This window comes from Pomacea canaliculata, linkage group LG7, assembly GCF_003073045.1.
Source record: "Pomacea canaliculata isolate SZHN2017 linkage group LG7, ASM307304v1, whole genome shotgun sequence".
In the NCBI taxonomy this organism is placed as follows: domain Eukaryota; kingdom Metazoa; phylum Mollusca; class Gastropoda; order Architaenioglossa; family Ampullariidae; genus Pomacea; species Pomacea canaliculata.
This window is the reverse complement of record NC_037596.1, coordinates 8,738,101-8,758,062: the sequence shown is the minus strand read 5'-3', so window position 1 is coordinate 8,758,062 and position 19,962 is coordinate 8,738,101. Positions and strand designations below refer to the sequence as shown.

The 19,962-nt window shown below is 38.9% G+C and overlaps 1 protein-coding gene across 2 annotated transcripts; it reads right to left on the bottom strand.

The window, feature by feature from the left end:
• Positions 1 to 1,863: 1,863 nt before the first annotated feature.
• Positions 1,864 to 19,962, bottom strand: LOC112568777. 2 transcript variants are annotated; one of them, XM_025246256.1, is made up of 10 exons: positions 19,858 to 19,962; positions 16,454 to 16,525; positions 14,998 to 15,072; positions 10,705 to 10,791; positions 9,871 to 9,933; positions 8,919 to 9,005; positions 8,165 to 8,230; positions 7,232 to 7,294; positions 6,151 to 6,237; positions 1,864 to 2,312 (listed from the first exon to the last, which is right to left on the bottom strand). In XM_025246256.1, exons 1-10 carry the CDS (start codon positions 19,883 to 19,885, stop codon positions 2,206 to 2,208), a joined length of 735 nt encoding a protein of 244 aa, XP_025102041.1. In that variant the 5' UTR covers positions 19,886 to 19,962; the 3' UTR covers positions 1,864 to 2,205. The 2 variants fall into 2 exon arrangements, with proteins under 2 accessions (XP_025102041.1, XP_025102042.1); XM_025246257.1 differs by lacking the exon at positions 8,165 to 8,230.

The following is a 19,962-nucleotide window of genomic DNA, read 5'->3' as shown; positions in this document are numbered from 1 at the left end:
TTTCCATTTCACACTCTTGATGTCAAATGACAGAATTCTAATTACACTTCCTCTTTTGTTTACAATGGATTAAAAATAAGAAAAGTTGTGGTGTAGATTAGAGCCCATTAGACGCAGGAATGTCATGAAGAAATGTTAACTTTAGTGATTTTTATTCTCTGTCACAGTGAACATGTACTCAAGGTAGCTCGCTATTGTCCCCTCTGCCAAGGTACGACAGAGAATGAAGTACATGTGTTACGTATATGTCCAGAAATCATATTGTTTGTAGAAACATGTCTCTTTGTATGCTGTCCAAATTATTTATTTCGCTTCACTCAACTATGTACTTCAGTCTAGTTCTCTTTTTGAGATAACAAATGTGTATGTTGCACATGACTATTGCTTACCTTCCTTCAGTGATGGGCGCGATCCTATATTGAATAAAGAAGTCTGAGTCCGAGTCTCTGAAACTGTAAACTACCTTTCAGTGTTTCTTCTCTGGCAATAGCTGGCACCTGTCTATTGCACTTTTATTTCTCTTGCTTGAAGTGAAAGTTGCAGAAGTCTCTAAACAACTCATGCCACCTACTTGTGTAGTTTGGTGTGTAACTGGTCCGAAATGCAACTACGAACATGTCTGCAGCATGTTTCAAAGTGCATCCACACGTGGACATCTGAGTGTGAGTGTGTGTGGGTGGTAGGCCTTAGATAATTAAAAGTAGTTGACGGCTTGCAGTCTAGACATATTGACTTTTTAAACTTGTTTCTGAGACAGTTTTGACATTCTCGTCAGGAGCTTTACAACCAGAACTTTGCATTTTAAAGAAGCTTCTGTAAGAAATCTCTCATGCAGTCCATTGCTTAAAACGCCCGCCACTTTCACTGGAAGAAGTGAGAAATCGACAATTCTATTTGCGCTCGGAATCCGTTAGAAAATACCCGATAGAAATTCGTTTAAGGGCCGGGTACACAGTATTGCTCTAAATTATTCTTAGAAAGTTTTACTGCATTCATCACCAAAAGTGATGGAAAGGGAGAATGTTTGTCTGGTTATGGCCTTCGGACTCTTTTATATGATATTTGATATTATAACAGTAACGTGACCAATGACCAACTTCCACGTAACATGTCAGAAGCTGAAAGGAAAAGAAAGAACAGAGAAGAAACACTAAGGTAAGAACTAGAATAAGAGTGAAGGCTGAAAAGATTAACCTCAATTTACTGACTCAACACATATTCATTACTTCACAAATTTAATTATTTTATTCAGCTCTTAGCCAGTAAACACAGATCGAAATGTTCAAATTATTTCCTCTAACCCTGCATATTGGGAATTTCATAATGACCACTGCAGATTCATTGCATTCTTCCTCTTTCGTTTTATTGCTACAGTATTACACAACTTTTTTAGCCAAAACCGGGTACATGCGTGAGAGTTAAACTCAATTTTCACTACCCACGTCAACAGGGGAACCATACGTACAATACAATGTACTCACACAGTTCACTACTCGGCTAACGAGCCCCCACCCCTACTGCTCCCGAAAACGAAACTCGAGGTGGGATATAACGCTTTAGACCAGTGGTTCTCAAAGTGTGGTCCGTGGACCACTAGTGGTCCGCGGGCATAAGTCAGGTGGTCCGCGGCTGACAGTCGTTATATGTCAGCAAAGTGATGTTTAAAGTGAAGCATTCCTCGCTTTAACATTTTAATTACAAATAACGAGGTATACGTAGTTTTATGTCATCTTATTACTATACTACTTTTACAAAAGGACGTTTAGTTTAGAAACAAATGCGGCAATTTAAATTTGAAATTCATAGTACAGACTGATTTTTAGGCCTTGGTGGTCCGCCATATTTTTTACTTAAGTAAAGTGGTCCGCCATAGCTTTTACTTAAGTAAAGTGGTCCGCGGTCCGGAAAACTTTGAGAACCACTGCTTTAGACAGTGCACTCGTCCTTCATATGGTGTTCCTCTGGTTTTTTGCGCACTAATATTTTGTCTATCCAACACTGATGAAAAACTGAGGTCTTAAGCTACAAAATTCGTTAAAAAGTTATGTAGGGATCCTTTTGGTTAAAAAAGAAGTAAAACAAGCAAATTTCTATATTCTGTTAAAAGATGCTGGTTTCTGTTTTTAAATGTTAAATAAAATCAATGAAAATCATGTACATTTGTTTACATAATGATAAACCATGTCATGAGGTACAGGGTGTAAATTAGTATGGCTTTGTATTCCTTGAGTAGAAGAAAGGGTTCCTTACACCGGAAGCATTACCAGGTGGAGGAGGCGGAGGAGGATTTGGCACACCAGGATTAGCAGGCGCTGTAAATTACAATTACAAATAAATTAAGGGCATACCTAACATTAACAGACATTAGTCTTTACGCCCCACAATAACGGAACTTAATTTTCCATACAGTACAATAATAATAACATTCCTATAGCACACTTCCCTCCTGGCAACAAGCTCAATGCGCTTTGGCGTAAGTAATCGGTCAGCAATATCCATGTAGATTATCAGACTCCACAGTACAACCTCACCATAAGAAAATTTAATATGTTGTACAGAAACTAAACAAGTAAAATAACATCGTTACACAGAACAGTCTTTCAGGTCTCCCACAGTCTAGGGCAGGTAAAAAAAGATTCATCTAAATACTTTATTTCATAGGCAACACTATTCAGTATTCAGAAACTGAATAAGTGAACGTGACAGCAGCCTGAAAACACATACGGCGCAGGGTGACATAATACCACTAATCCGTGATATCACTCATCACCAGCGACATCGCTGAAGCGAAGAGATCCAAGATTTATTCTGCTAAGCGTGCAGCTATTAAGCTAAGACCAGCAGACCAACAACTGAAAACTGCCGTTATAAAGATTATCGTCCTGCTCCAGACTAGTTAAAAATTGTAAAATTATAGGAAAGTGATCGCTGCCGCACAGGTCGTCATGTACAGCTCAGTTAAAATCTAACAACAGTGCTGGGCTGATCACTGACAAATCGACTACTGACACTGTGCTACTGTGAGGACGGCAAAAGGTGTTAGAACCGTCGTTGAAAAGGAAGAAATCGCTTTCTATAAAAAAAATTATTTCAATAACCCTCCTCTGGTGTCAGTCGAGGCCCCACCCCACAAGGGGTTGTGCCAGTTAAAGTCCCTAAAAGAAGGACGGGAGCAGGAAGTTGGGTCAAAAGACCCTCAAGGTCCTGTTGGGATATCCGAGCAGAAGGAGGAAGATAAAACACAGCAAATAGTAATAGTCTTGTCCAGGGTAACCTGGGCAGCAACAGCCTGAAGAGGAATGGAAAGTTTTATCTGGCTACACAAAATGTGGGAGCGAATGAGAAGAGCAGTCCCACCTGAAGGGATATCAGTCTGTGAGTCCTGACGTAAAACTCGAAAGCCTTTGAAGGAAAAAGAGGTGGAAGATAGTAGGAGAAGAGTCTCCTGCAGTGCCATAATATTAGGAGAGAAACGAGATGCTAGGCATTGGAGTTCTTCATAGTTGTCTCTGATCCCTCGACAGTTCCATTGAAGTTTATATATGAGGAAAAGACGCAAACGCCTCACAGTAACAGAGGGTGAAGAAGAAGAATGCAAGGGGCGGCGGGATGGAGAAGGCGACACTAAACGTCGCTCATCCACATCTATCCCCTGCTCGCTAAGAGAACCAAAGCGGTTAGAAAAAATATGATTGGTGGTGCTGCTGTGGTAGTCCCAGAAGTTTTCTGCTGAGTAGTATGTTTTTCTGGCGATTTTGGTCTTGCCTTTGCGTTTTTGTCCGTCTTCGTGGTATTCTTGTTCTTTGGTGATTTTGTGTTGTGTGATTGCTGGCGTGCAGTGTTTCTGACTGGTGAAGAAGGATTCTTGGACTGTGATACCTGTGTGGCTTGAGATTTTTGTAATTGCTAGGTGCCACCACAGCTTGGAGGGGTAAGAGTCGATAAATCCTGACGGACTGGGACAGGGCCCTCAGAAGAGACCCATGTCATGTCCGTCGGGATAGATACAGAGGTTGACGGTCGTCTTGGAACGGCTGCAGAGTAGGAAATGGAGCTTGAAGTAGAAGGTGCTCCTGAGGAGCCACCCACTACACAGCAGCGAGCAACTGCGTATGAGACACTAGATTATGTGCGTACACGCTGAATGGCTGCCTCTCCTTTCAACTTCAGCAGTCTCTGGAAGAAGCGACATGAGACCCATCACAGTTCACATTTGGCGGTTTCAGAACAATCAGCTGCCGCATGACCTGTACCGCGGTAGTGAAAGCAGCGGGCTGGGACTTGCAGAAGCTAGCCCCATGACCACAACGCTGACGGTTGAAGCAGCGCAGCGGTGAAGGTATAAATAAAGAGACTGTGACCCGCAAATAGCCAACCTCAAGTCAGGTACTTTAGGCAAACAGAAAGTTAGGGAAAGGGTATTTGTAGGAATAGATTTCCCGCCCTTCTTCGGGATGACTCTGCACCGCTGTGACCCCCTGGGATGCCAGTTCTGATTTGATGTCAAGTTCTAACATCCCGGCAAGGTCAGGGCAACGAATGACCACCCCCGCCCCCTTTTGAAGAGTTGAGGGATCGATGTGGAGTTACTTTTATGTGCAGGGCCTCAGAAGCTTTCTAATTTGCGCACTTGGACGAGATATTGTCCAGAGCGCAGACGTTTAATAGCAGAAAAGTTTGTAGAGATTTTTCAAAACCTTTAGCTATTGCGAAATGGGAGAGGGACGAGAGTACCTGGACTATCTCTGCGCCCTCTACCACAAGAAAACGGGGCCAGGCTTCCTCAACATTCTTTTTCATGCAATCCCTCACCTCATCCTCACTATCAGAAGATTCGGCGTCTCTAACGCGTTTTCGCAGGTTTGGACACCATGGAGTCCAACAGGGATGCATAAGGAATTCCGCGTATAAAGACCAGATTGACCCCAGCCGCAGCCTTTTAGCAAAGCTAGAGCAATACAGGACCAGCTGCTTGATTGGTGTGAGCCACACCAACCTCCCGTCCAGGAGACGTCCGGGCTATTTTGCGCTTGTCTCGGTGACCGCGTTGCGCTGAGAAGTGAGAACCCTGGGATGTACCCATGTGTAGCGAGCAGTGGAGCTTGGGAGCGAGCTACACATGGGCTCTTTCCGTCTACCGAGCTCGCTTCAGAACCGGTAATAGCAATGCGAACCGGGTGGTTTGATGGGCCGCAACCCATCAGGGACCTCAACCTCCAGGATCCCATCCTCCCCCGACACGGGTCGCCCTGAACGACAAACCTAGAAAGCCTAACGACAGCCGGAGAGGAAAAAATGGCATAAAAAGAAATGTATGGTGATAAATACGAAAACATGAGAAAGACCAGGGTAGACAGAAGATAGGAAGGATAAAAATGTAGTATGACAGGAAAAGGTTTCATTAGAAGAAAAAATATAGATGAAGGGCCAGGTAAGGGAGAAACAGAAAAACATAAAAAAAAGAGGTGGGCCAGAGTCACCCACCCAGACAGAGACTAGGTGTCAGCCCCGCACGAGAAGCCGGGCCCATGGGGGCTAAAGATAGCTGGAAAGGAAAGGGAAAGACAATATAATTAACCGTTGCCCGCCAGCGCTTTTACTGTAACCTGACCATCATAGCAGCAGGTGAAAAAGTTTCGAGTCGATGACACAGCTGAAAGTAGTATATATATATAGGCCAAACGCAAGGAAAAAAATACAGTACAAAAATTAAAACAGGTCAACAAAGAGAACAAAATTTAGACACTTCGTCCCCTCAAGCTGGTAATCATTCCAAACATTCCAAAGTACGTTTAGTGTATTTGTATTTTGTAAAGGTTACGGTCTTCCTTAAATTTTAAGTTACTTCTCTTTTGGGAAAGAAAGCATTAAAATGCTACCAAGGCGCGAGAAGCATAAAGTAAACATTAATCAAATTTCCATGCAACTGTCCTACTGAACTGGAGAGACAGACACTACTTGCACGAGTGACAAAAGCCCTTCAGTGTCCTTCTGACAAGCAATGTCTTTGCCGATTAGAAGTGTTCAAAGAATGTAGTGAAATAGTTCGTTGGCTAATATTGATAGAAATCCTTTTTCACAGGCTTTTAACTGATGGTACAGCTCTTTGATTTTATTAAAATGATTATACAATAAATCTTTATGACTCACCTTGCGCTCCTCCAAGGACCTTGCTGAGATCAGTCTTTTTAGTACCCAAGCATGAAGGATCAAAACCGGCGTTTATTACATCTTTCTCTGAAAAAAACTGTTCTTAATTATCTTTTTTTTTTTGATACTTCATTTATCTGCAAACTTTGAAATGTGATAAAACTCACACATACCCACACTGACATTTGCACCTACACTTTCAAATGTCATAATCGGGGATATATTTTTCTGTGTGCTACATATTACAATTTGGTTTTACCTATTCATACAGAAACTGTCCCAGATGCAGAAAACTAAAAACAAAAATACACAGATTTTTATGAGGGGTATACAGTCGCTAATTCTGAAATATTGACACTAAAATGAACCAAGGAACTTCACGCTTCAAAACGTCGAATGAAAAGCACATTTCACTTTGCCTTTGCAGTCACTGTTTTTCTGAGGGTAAAGAAAAAAAATTAAGTCGTAATTTAAATAAGGATCAAAACTGGCTTTTGACGCGTGGGACAAACGCTTGGCGACGCAAGGAACATGTTTTGGGTCTCGGTGCAGGTGAGAAAACGAGACGAAATGCCTACGATGACCATTTATTGCCATCAACTTTACTATTAAAAAAAACTAGTCTCCAAGAAAAAATTCATACCCATTAAGTTTCATACTTGGCTATCTAGTTTCAAGCTACCATTGTTATTTGGCGCTATAAGCGCTAAATATCATATTAAATCTATTTGTCTTTGGCTATTCTTAAATTAACAGGCATGTTTCTTGAATGAGTATTGTCTACAGGTTTGAAGGATAGTGTGTTAATGTAATTGTTGTCAGATTATTTATGTATTTTTTGGTATTTCGATGCTATTCGTAGCTTTAGTACTCATCTTTGTAGTTGTAAAACCACTTAACCCTTTAAAAGAGCCAATGGCTGAATCAATCAAACTCATTCATTTATATACACACATATATACACATGTTACTGTAATCTACAGACCATGCACTCCCTTCTTTTGAGATATATATATATAGAGAGAGAGTAAATATAACAATCATTGTAACCAAACATCCACCTGAATGATTATAAACTTACCCGATTCCTTCTTACGAATTGGAGGTGTGCCTGAGGATGAAGAGAACTGCCTCGGCAATTCTTCTGTATGCAGAGACAAACAGTAGTGAAAAAGGATTTAGTAATTTACAGTTATGTAAGGTCGATCTTCTACTTGCAGTTTACAAAAAGGAAAGACACTGTAAGAAACAGCAGTGATTATATCCAATTATTTTATTTTTTTAATTCTTTTAAAAAAGGGATTTAGAAAAAACACATTACATATCAAAAATCGACTAGTTTACTACTGTCACGGACAGGTGACAATGCATGTGATTTCTTTAAAAATATGGGAATGTTTCTTACGATGCATATACATGTATTATAAAATTGCTAAATCCCAAGCATTCTTGCTTTAAACACACTGAAATGAGGGGCTCACTAAATGCACGCCGCATCTGCATATTTGAGTGATTTCACTGTTATCAGAACTGCATTTAATTTTGCTTGTCCGGAATACATTAGTGTCCGAAAAAAAATTCATAATCATGTAGTGTCATATTTAGACCTCTAGTTTTAAGCTAGCATTCTTATTTAGAACTATAAACGCTGTAAATATTATTCAACCTATTTGTTTTTATTGCATTTTAAATTCAAATGGATGTTTCTTGAACACGAGTATTGTCTACTGGTTTGTAAGATAGTGTGATAATGTAACTCTTGTCAGACTATATATATATATTCAGTGTCGTTTCGATGCAATTCGTGACTTTAAAGCTTATCTATGAAAAATCACCTCTCTAAATAGTTAATGGCCTAATTCAAAAATTCCTTTACAGATAAATATATATAATTGAGATATATATATGTGTGTGTGTAATCTACAGGCCATACACTCCCTTTCTTTATATCTAGATTATTAAGTATAACAATCATATTGTAACCAAACATCTACCTGAATGATTATAAACTTACCTGATTCCTTCTTACGAATTGGAGGTGTGTTCCCATAGGATGAAGAGAACTGCCTCGGCAATTCTTCTGTATGCAGAGACAAACAGTAGTGAAACAGGATTTAGTAATTTACAGTTATGTAAGGTCGATCTTCTACTTGCAGTTTTACAAAAAGGAAACACACTGTAAGAAACAGCAGTGTTAATATCCGATTATGTTTTACTTCTTTTGAAAAAAAAACGACGATGTAGGATAAACATCTTAACATCGATAAATATCAGCATGTTTCTTACGATACCTATACATTATGAAAAAAAAAATGTAAAAGTCCAATACATCTAGCTTCAAACACACTGAAATTAGGGGCTCACTAAGCGCACGGCGCATCCATATATTTTAGAGATTTATTTGTTGTTCAGAACGGCATTTTATTTTTGCTTGCCAGCATACTCAAGACTCCAAGAAAAATTCTTACACATTAAGTTTCATATGTGGCAATCTAGTTTCAAGAAAGCATTGTGTATGTAGCACCAATACAAAAATTTTTAACGTCCCATGCAAGTACCTTACTAACTCGGACAGTGGCTGCTTTTTACACGTGCACTGAACAGTTGACATTTTTCTTTTCCTTTTAACGGATAAGCAAACTCTTTCATGTATTGACGTAGATGAAATAAGTAAAACTATCCAAAGCTTTGAATAAAAATATTAATTTCAAAGAGGTTGCACGTATTTTTTTTTCATGACGAACAAAGACGAAACCAGTCGTACTCACCCTGCCATCCTCTAGAGTCCATGTTGAGATTTGTTTTGTCATTCGTCCAACATCCACGCCGATAAACTCCATTTATTACTGTGTCGTCTGAAACACATGAATAAATTACTTTTAGCTGTATCTTCTGATTATAAGATACAAAAACTGCTAGTCGACACAAGGCGTGGAAATGTAGAAAACACCACTGCACAGCCAGAATCTACTCCACGTACTGGCGAGGACAGCGAAGTGGGGAAGCAAGACTCATTGTCCTTCGTTAAATCTCCTGCTATAATATACTGAAGTTGTGACAGCTTCTGATATAAGTCGCAAAGTCTGAAATATTGACACTAAAATGAACCAAGGAACTTCACGCTTCAAAACATCGCATGAAAAGCACATTTCACTTTGCCTTTGCAGTCACTGTTTGTCTGAGGATAAAGAAAAAATTAAGTCGTAATTTAAATAAGGATAAAACCTGGCTTTTGACGCGCGGGACAAACGCTTGGCGACGCAAGGAACATGTTTTGGGTCTCGGTGCAGGTGAGAAAACGAGACGAAATGCCTACGATGACCATTTATTGCCATCAACTTTACTATTAAAAAAAACTAGTCTCCAAGAAAAAATTCATACCCATTGAGTTTTATACTTGGCTATCTAGTTTCAAGCTACCAGCGGTTTGAAGGATAGTGTGTTACTGTAATTGTTGTCAGATTATTTATGTATTTTTTGGTATTTCGATGCTATTCGTAGCTTTAGTGCTCATCTTTGCAGTTGTAAAATCACTTACCCCTGTAAAAGAGCCAATGGCCGAATCAATCAAACTCATTCATTTATATACACACATATATACACATGTTACTGTAATCTACAGACCATGCACTCCCTTCTTTTGAATATATATATATATGTAGTAAATACAGTATAACAATCATTGTAACCAAACATCCACCTGAATGATTATAAACTTACCCGATTCCTTCTTACGAATTGGAGGTGTGCCTGAGGATGAAGAGAACTGCCTCGGCAATTCTTCTGTAAGCAGAGACAAACAGTAGTGAAACAGGATTTAGTAATTTACAGTTATGTAAGGTCGATCTTCTACTTGCAGTTTTACAAAAAGGAAACACACTGTAAGAAACAGCAGTGTTAATATCCGATTATGTTTTACTTCTTTTGAAAAAAAGGACGATGTAGGATAAACATCTTAACATCGATAAACATCAGCCTGTTTCTTACGATGCCTATACATTATGAAAAGAAATTGTTAAAGTCCAATACATCTAGCTCAGGGGTGGGCAATTAATTTTCCCAAGGGGCCGCATGAGAAACTGGGATGGTTCTAGAGGGCCGGACTAATATAGTTAACTCAGTGTTACCCAATACTGTATACATAGTATATATACTGGCGGGCGGGCCAGCGGGCGGGCCGGTCAGAGACAGGAGGCGGGCCGGATCCGGCCCGCGGGCCGGCGTTTGCCCAGGTCTGATCTAGCTCCAAACACACTGAAATTAGGGGCTCACTAAGCGCACGGCGCATCCATATATTTTAGAGATTTATTTGTTGCTCAGAACGGCATTTTATTTTTGCTTGCCAGCATACTCAATACTCCGAGAAAAATTCTTACACATTAAGTTTCATATGTGGCAATCTAGTTTCAAGAAAGCATTGTGTATGTAGCACCAATGTAACACGTAGATGAAATAAGTAAAACTATCCAAAGCTTTGAATAAAAATATTAATTTCAAAGAGGTTGCAAGTATTTTTTTTTCATGACGAACAAAGACGAAATCAGTCGTACTCACCCTGCCATCCTCTAGAGTCCATGTTGAGATTTGTTTTGTCATTCGTCCAACATCCACGCCGATAAACTCCATTTATTACTGTGTCGTCTGAAACACATGAATAAATTACTTTTAGCTGTATCTTCTGATTATAAGATACAAAAACTGCTAGTCGACACAAGGCGTGGAAATGTAGAAAACACCACTGCACAGCCAGAATCTACTCCACGTACTGGCGAGGACAGCGAAGTGGGGAAGCAAGACTCATTGTCCTTCGTTACATCTCCTGCTATAATATACTGAAGTTGTGACAGCTTCTGATATTAGTGAAAGTGCTTGTGGGGCAGCATTTTTGAAACCCCTGTATCTCCCATCACCTCCACCTTCAGTCCATCAACAAGATAAAGATGGCCACAGCACACCTACTCCAGATACTGTGTCAACCCAGCTCCCTGATGCAAGGGATGAATCTTCCCAGACGATGAAACAGAGAATTCAGGAATCACAGGGGATTCCACCCTGCCGATTAAACGTGCCGTGACGCTTAGCCAAAATGGTAAAAATGACGGCAGTGGACCTCGGACTCGGTTAATTGGTGTTCACTCTCGAAGGATGTTGGTAATCATGCTGGTCTAAATAATAAAAAGAGAAGCGACAAGTTTTCCCCTGAGCGCCACAGTACAATTAAACGTGGCTGGATAGAGTCAAGGTGATTTCTTAGCCACAAAGTACCAGTGCTGATATCTTCCTACAGGTATGCGAAGAAACATTTAACAGCAACTGGTGCATATATATATATAACTGGAACACTGACGGTGTGCAAAATAGGCTTGATGGTGAATACTTTTTAAAGTACCTGACAAGTTTTAATGTAGTTTATCTTCATGAGACATTTATGGTTACTGGAAGTTGGATGTCTATATGCCTACCATAATTTTGTGCTTGAGTGTCTCCAGCTGTGAAGGATCAGCCCTAATATATTTGTTGGATAAACCATATATTCTGTTATGTGGAGTTTCAATGCGAAAACTGCCAATGTTTAAGTACATGAGGATGGATTATGTAAATGAAACATCTAACAGAGAAAACCTTGTGGTTGAGATGTTGTACCATGGTAGAAAATCTGACGATGTTGAAGTCAATGCTTTGGGTAAACTGCTATTAGATGTATTTGTTTTAATATATGCATTTTAAAGTGATGGTGTAAAATAGAACAGTAAGGGTCTTTAATGTTCAACCAGACCTAGGAAATATCATAGCAGATTATTGCATTGCTTTACTAGATTTTATACATAGGGTTACAGATTTAACCATTGGTGATAGAGCAGCATATTTGCATATGATTGTTGAGTTTAAAATCCACCTTTACAAACTAACAAGGAAACCACGGGTTGTCAAGAATATTCTATGGGAATCTTTAACAGTCCACTGAGGGGAGTCCTAAAATAGTGTCAAACGATACATAAGCAGCCTTGTCTATATTTAATAAGACCTTTAAGAATGAGCAATTTTAATTACTTAAAACGTAAAAGAGATGTCACCCTGTAAGGCATGGTAAGGGTGGAAAGAGAAGAAAAGACCTGAAAACGTGTGTCTGAGGAGGTTTAGAAAGGAGAAAACACAGCAAGATTGAAAAGGTACCTGCCAAAAAAAAACTTTTACGTTTCACGGGATAGCGCGGATTTTTTGTACCAGCTATTTAGCCCTTGACTGAAGTTTCAAAAAATGGTTTTACTTCACTTGTCACACTATCGGTTGCCATGGAAACAATCCAAAATGGCGCCAAAACAAACATTTTAAAAATCATAAAACTTCGTCAATGTTGTGAGTAGATCAAAATTCTGTTTGAAACAGTTACCTAAAAGATAGATCTACATTTCTATGAGAAAAGAGTTTGCAAAATCGGCTTAGTTTATTTTTATGAATTTTTTTGTAAAACACTGTGTTAAATTTTAATAAATTTTGATTTAAAACGGTATAAATACCAAACTACTAAATATTTCTTAAAAACTCGCTCATAGAAATGTTTAAATATGTATGAAGAAAGATTCAACCAAATTTGAGGTCTATATCTCTTGTCAATAAAAAGTTTTTGTCCTTTTGAAGTAAACAGTCTATAACAAAAACAAAAAACTGAGAAAATGAGGAAAGAAAAACTGAAAGTTTAGTAACTACTAAACAACTAAATATTTTTAAAAGCGCCCTCATTGAAATGTTTACATGTGTATTCGAAACCCTCAACCAAATTTCAGGTCTATATCACATGTCAATATTAAGTTATAAGCTTTTGAACTAAACAAGCTTAAGTAAACAAGAAACTGAAAAGGCAAGGGTAAACAAAGTAAAAGCTTAGTAACTACTAAACCACTATTTATTTTTTTAAAGCTCTCAGGGATATGTTTAGATATGTATAAAGAAACCTTCAACCAAATTTTAGACTTGTATCACATGTCAATATTAAGTTATAGGGATTTTAATTAATTGAATGAAAAAAGCATATAGAAATCTGCTAAGAGTTAAAGAGCAAAAGTTTCATTCAGTTAAAAATTAAGTCCTTAGGAAATGAAATTAATAAAAAACCAAAGGAGTTTTGCTGGCTATCAGGAAATGCAGAAGAAGACAGTCTGTAGTGGGGCAAATAAATGGATTGCTTAAAGCATTTCCAAACAATATTAAATGAAGGGGGTGATGGATAATGATGGCCAAGACAACTCTTGTGAAATCATCAGTTGTGAAAGCCATTTCATGAATAGTCAGATCATGGAAGAGGAAGTTGAAGAAGCAATTAGCTAGGTAAAAAGTAGCAAGATGGTATTGTGAATTAAGCTGCAGGCAGTGTTATCACTCCTTTCCTGGTCAAACTTTTCAACTCTATGATCAGGGTCCAATAAATGGATTAAATCTTTTATTATTCCACTGTAATTTTGCCTACATTGGCAAGCTAAAATGCAATACTGCTTGAGTGGGTTTTTTTTTAAATCTCTGAGACTAAATTGTACCCATGTTACTATGCACTTTTGAAATTCAGAGAAAGGGGGGAGGGCTTACCCAAATAGCTACTGTAGAGAAGAACAATCTTGTGCCTGTGAAAGATTCCTGGGGGTGTCATTGAGAGCATCCAACAAATTAATGTATGGAGATTTAGCAAGATTTCTTTTAAATATTGTTTCAGCCACTAGAGATATTTAATATTAGTTACAGTTCTTGAAGCTTCTGCCCACTAGGTATGCAAAGAAAACATGTTATACCTGACTCCAGAGGTCATGAAACATGGGTCAGCAAAATACATATGGTACTGTTCCATATGAGTTCTAGAAATGTCTGGATGTTTCTATAAGTGGGGAGAGAGAATGTTTTTCTAAACAAATGTAGACAAAAACTTAGCGATGTTTTCTGGTACACAAGTCTAGAAAATAATTCTCACAATGATGTATACAGTAGTTGTAAAATTTTCTTGCAGCAAAAGTTGTATGTTGATATCATAAGCAAGATTTACATAAGAAACGCTTATGCTTCTTTTAGAATTAGTGTTTCAAAAATTAATTGCCAAAGGAACTGTTTTGCTCAGTTTCTGCCCATTTTACCCAATACTTTGGAGTATAATGTATAATTTTTGCCCTCTGCTGACTTCAGAGATGAGTATGGAGAAGAATTTATAGCGGTCAGTTTGCCTGACCTGAAAAGATTGCTCTGTAGTATGAATAAAAAGTTAATGAATTTTTTTTTATATATTTATAATTCTTCAAATAAAGGAGGTTGGCATTCAATGGCTAGTGTGTATTACAGTCTTTTCTGTGGTCCATGATTATGCGCTTGAGTGGGAGACAGAGAGCTAGTGTGTGCATGGTATTATTTTTTTCTGTCTTTTTGATTTGTTTTCTTGCATATGCTAACTATAGATCTGAAGTAATATAGTTACAAACCAGATAAGCTTTGTTTTGACGGTCAGTGGCTGTGAGGATGTTTTTCTTGTAAAATGTAATAATTCTACATATATGGTGTTGAGATTTAGGATAATGGTGTATGAGTAAGGTTGTGTGTGTGTGTTCACAAATGCTGTGCTTTGAAGTATTATGTATATGAAGAGGTTAAGGTAAATATGTAGAGGTTAAGATAAAAAGTTGAAGATAACTGGACTTGTTTATTACTAGTTTTATGTATAGTTTCAAGATGTGTAGCTACCTTGATAGATATTGACACCCTTGCTAGAGCTATGCTCTTAAAGCAATAAAGAATCAATCAAGCCCTTACACACAAGCACACTCAAATCTCTAAACACAAACATATTGGCAATTATCCATGCCTTCCACATACCCAAAGGCTTTTTCTTCTTGGGTAATTGAGTAAGAGGTTCCTCTGCATTCTGAAATGAGGAGCTCTTTAGATTTTCTGTGGACAGAGATAGCAAAGGAATAAGTAAATAACAGTTTTTATTATCTGTCAATAAAAATTTTAGGTTTCCTGAAAGTTGTTTTAGTGCTGTTATTAGACAGACATCAACTGAGCTTTGAAGATACTGTAACAGAAAAGTCTTCAAATTTAAAGAATATTCCTGTGTCACTCTCACTTTTAATCTTCATGATTGTTATCAGATGTCTCATTATAACGGAAATGTTTTAAAAAATCACACACAACTCACTTCTAGCTTTATTCTATAATTAGTCAATATGAGAGAAAATGCTCGTGATTATTCATTCAAGTAGTCTCAATTCCTATGCTACCTAGGTTTTAATGAACTAGTTCTTCTTTGAGTGGAATTGTTATTTTGTAAGGACAAAGGCAACTCAAAACTTAGGACTACAATTTAAGTAGTATTAAATAGAATATAAAAGCAGTTTAACGATACTGTTATACTGTGAAATAAGTAAGAAATTCCATATTTTTGAAAGCAGTACTCACTTCTTGATAGCTGTTTAATGCATATAGTCAAGACTAACCACAACAAGCAAATAAAATATACACTTTCCTTGTGTATCTTAAAAAGCAAAAGGATTAATTTTACAACATACACTTGGGCAGCACACATTAGAGAGAAGTTTATTTTGATTTTCAATACCATCCCTGCTTAATTCACACATTTGGAGAAAAGATTTTTAAAGTTACACAGTAAATTTTTATCGGTGTTTTTCATCATAATTTGAAATACAAGAAAAGATATAAAGATTAAACAGCCCCATAGCCTAGTGGCTGTAAGACAGGTGAATATAAGTGGTCCAATATGTCTAGGGAATGGCAAGTGGAGCCTAACTCTGTCCGTTCATTGTTTTCATCCCCTCACCTTAATTAGGCGCCCTTTATATTTCTGGTGATATAGTATCAAAAGAAAGCTTTTTCAGAACAAAAGTATCCCTTAGATAAAACGCAAAAATCTACCCATTCATTTATAGAATGATGGACATAAAGTAACATATTCAGAACTTCCACATGAAACAAACCACCAAATGTTTTCATAAAAAATAATTCCTGACAAATAATCAGAGGTTCATTTTCAGTAAATATTGACTGCAACTTACAAAACGTTAAGATAAAGAAAAAATCAGCTATGTTTTACTAAATTTTTGTTTAACCAGGAAAACTAGGTCAAAAACCCACTTCAAATGAAATGAACCCAATGAGCTGAAAGCAAACAACTTGTTCTCGAGGTATAATTATTGTAATATTGTATATTAAAAAAAATACTTAGAGATAAATAGAACTATTCAAATACACACAAACACTGCAGACTAACACATTCTCTTTCTCTCTTATCAACACAATGCTTTTTGCATACCAAAATACTTTCGCTTCTTGGGCAATTGAGTGGGAAGTTCTGTGCTCTGAAATGATGAGCATCTTGGAATCGCTATGGACAGAAAAAACAAATCAATCAGTAAACAGGTAACTGACTCACCACTGCAAGAATATTACACGGATAAACATTTTAGGTGTTCTTTACTGCATCAAAGGATTAATTTTACACTAACAGGTCATATCTGGTTGACTGTATGGCAGCATGCTTAAGAGGTGACTTTTTAAATTTTCAATACCAACCCTGCTGCAAAACTCATTTCTTAAAAAAAATTTGTTATCTTACCAGATTTTCTTGCTCTTAATATTGCAAGATGTCTGCAAAAAGGATATGCAAACAAATGGCCTCATAGCCTAGAGAGGGTCTGGCCAATGAAATTAGGAGGTGTAATCTGTCATTCAGGTGAAAGTAATGCCCAAATTAACACTCTGCTTTTGCCATATTTAAGCCTTCTGATATGACCAGGTACCCATTTTCTTTTAACCTGAATCCAGAGAATCTCACTGCTTGTCATCACCTTCTCTTTAGACATTCTCTGTATGTGACACCTGTTTAAAGGGCTAGACATCAGGGGTTTTCTCCCCATCTCACTCTCCCATAGTGCGAAATCACCTCAAGGTGTAAGTACTTTCCTACTAAATCAACCAACCAGTTAAATGCTGAGCATCATCCAGTATTAACATATTTATTTCATGTGTTAACCACTAGTCAGTCTTTTCTGTTTGAAAAAGGTAGGATTTTGCATAAGTGTGGGTGCACATTCATATCCCAGTACGCTCTACATTCAACCAAATAATATTAAAGACAAAATTTGTAAAATGCATACTCACACTCCTAAGGAGTATGCTCTTAGCACATAAAAACAAGAACGAAACATGGACGAGGGACAGGAAAACAAATAAATAACATGAACTATAAAATCCCAGGTTGTCTGTGACTCGAATCTCACAGACCCCTTCAACGTCAGTACTGGGGTGAAGCAGGGCTGCATTCTGTCGCCGTTCCTCTTCATCCTGGCAATGGACTGGATCATGAAGACTTCCACCGACGGTGAGAGAAGAGGGATCAGATGTACCATGACTATGACAGCAACAACAACGCTGGACGACTTGGACTTTGCTGATGACATTGCCCTGCTGTCACACCGCCACCAAGACATACAGGAAAAAACAAAGGCCTTCTCAGAAACAGCTGGAAACCTTGGCTTGAAGGTCAGCACAAAAAAAATGAAAAGTATGAGAGTGAACGCCAGAGTCCAAGACAGCATCAAAGCAAATGGAGAAAAGATTGAGGAAGTTGACAGTTTCACCTATCTTGGGTCCAAAATGTCAAACATGGGATGCGGAGGTGGAGATTCGAGCCCGACTGGCGAAAGCCAGCCATGCCTTCGCCTCACTCAGGAGCACATGGAAGGCAAAAAACATCAGCCAGAAGATCAAACTGAGAATCTTCAAATCAAATGTGGTCAGCACCCTCCTTTACGGAACAGAATCATAGAAGATGACCAAAACCATCAGTAACTAGCTTCATGTCTTCCAAAACAGATGCCTCAGGCTCATACTTAACATCTTTTGGCCAAATACCATCACCAACAAAGAACACCGAAGAGCTGAAACCGAGTCCATCACCACGCAGGTTCAACAAAGGCGTTGGCGATGGATTGGACATGTGCTCCTCCAGCAGACAGTAGACCTCTCAAGAGTCGCCCTACGATGGACCCCAGATGGCCGAAGAAAATGAGGCCGCCGAAAGGAAACTTGGAAAAGAACAGTGGAAAGAGAGATGAAAGGAAAGGGCTGGACATGGGGTCACCTAGAGCGGGTTTCAGCCGATCAACATCGGTGGTGGGCTCTGGTTGAGGCCTTATGTGCTACATGATGCACAAAGAGTATTACATAGAATAGATAGATAAAAGAATAAACCATACCACTAACAAAGAATAAATAAAATACAGAAAATGTATAGAGGAGCCAAATAACAAGAACAAGAGCTAAGAGTAACATGATATTGCAAAAGGAAGGGTGTGAGAAAGGACTAGCATTATGGGAAAGGTTGTTAGGAGTAATGTTTACGGAAGAGGTGGGTTTTCAGAGCACGTTTAAAGGATTCAATAGTGGGTAGGTGGTGGATATGGAAAGGGAGAGTTCCATTGTTTTTAAAAACTCGTAGTTGGATCTAAAGCTCGTAGTTGGATCTCAGGCATGGGCGTGCGGTCCGTCTCGCGACGGTCACTGCGCGTACAAGCTGAGAGACCGGGTATTCGGGCATGCCGAAAATTGGCACGTCCCTACCATATGAGCACATATAAACAGCCAACAGGGTAGGAGTATATGTAATAATAATATTGGTTAATTCCTCATAGGCCTCGGACACCTACCACCCCCCCTCAAGTCCAGGAGGTGTTAGTCTTGGTACTTCGCCACCGAAGGACTAACTATACATCGATGACGCGTGTGGTGTAGATGTGTAGTCCCCATTTCCCGCATGACTGGAAGGGGTGGAAATGAGCGGCCCTACCGCGCTGGACCGGCCGGAAGGGAGCAGGGGACACTGGATCCCCGCGCTCCCGTTTGAGGACATTGATTTTCATATCCGGAAATGCCCCCCCCAACCCCCCGGCCAGATCAAGACGAACTGGACCCGCCGGAAGGGAACAGGGGACACTAAATCCCTGCGCTCCCGTTTGATGACAATGGTTTTCATAATCCGTAAGTGGGGGGGGCAAGCCCCCCCAACCCCCCCGGCCAGATCGGGACGGGCTGTGAAGGACCGCCCCCAACAGCATATCTACTTGACTGGAGAACCGTCTGGGAGTAAACCCTAAAATCCGAAGTGGAGAGAGATGAGCGCCACCACTTTGTACAGCTCTTAAAAGCAGGCGCTATCAGCCCTGTTACCAACGAAGCGAAGAGCGGCATCTAGCGCTCGCGGCTCAAGCGGCCCGCTTCATGGTGTTTCACTGGTGGATATGGAAAGGGAGAGTTCCATTGTTTTTAAAAACGCTAGACGAACAATATGGTCATCGAGAATTACTATAGCACCTTTTTTTAAACTGGAAGGCCACACTATTCCTACTATAAGTGATTTAGTCACAGCACAATGAGAGACTAGGCCATCGAATTACAATTATTCCCAACCTCAACTCATAGCCTTCATTTCAAATGTTTGGTGACATTTTTTCGATTATGGATAACAAAAAGCTACTTTTCTAGAGTAGTATTTCTTTACGATTCAGTTTCAACATAAAGATCAACAGGCTCAAAAACAGTATAACTGACATCTATCCACCACAACTGTTAAAATTCTCACCTATTACCGTTATTATAATTATATAAACAGATCATGCAAGCTTTGTTATCTTGATGCATGACGTTCTACAAACATACCAGAAGGCGACCGCCGGGGAGCAGACATGGTGACTCCTGTTGTAATGAGACTGATTCTTGCAGTGATCAGTATACATGCAAGAGTTCGCTTTTTGACTGCTAATT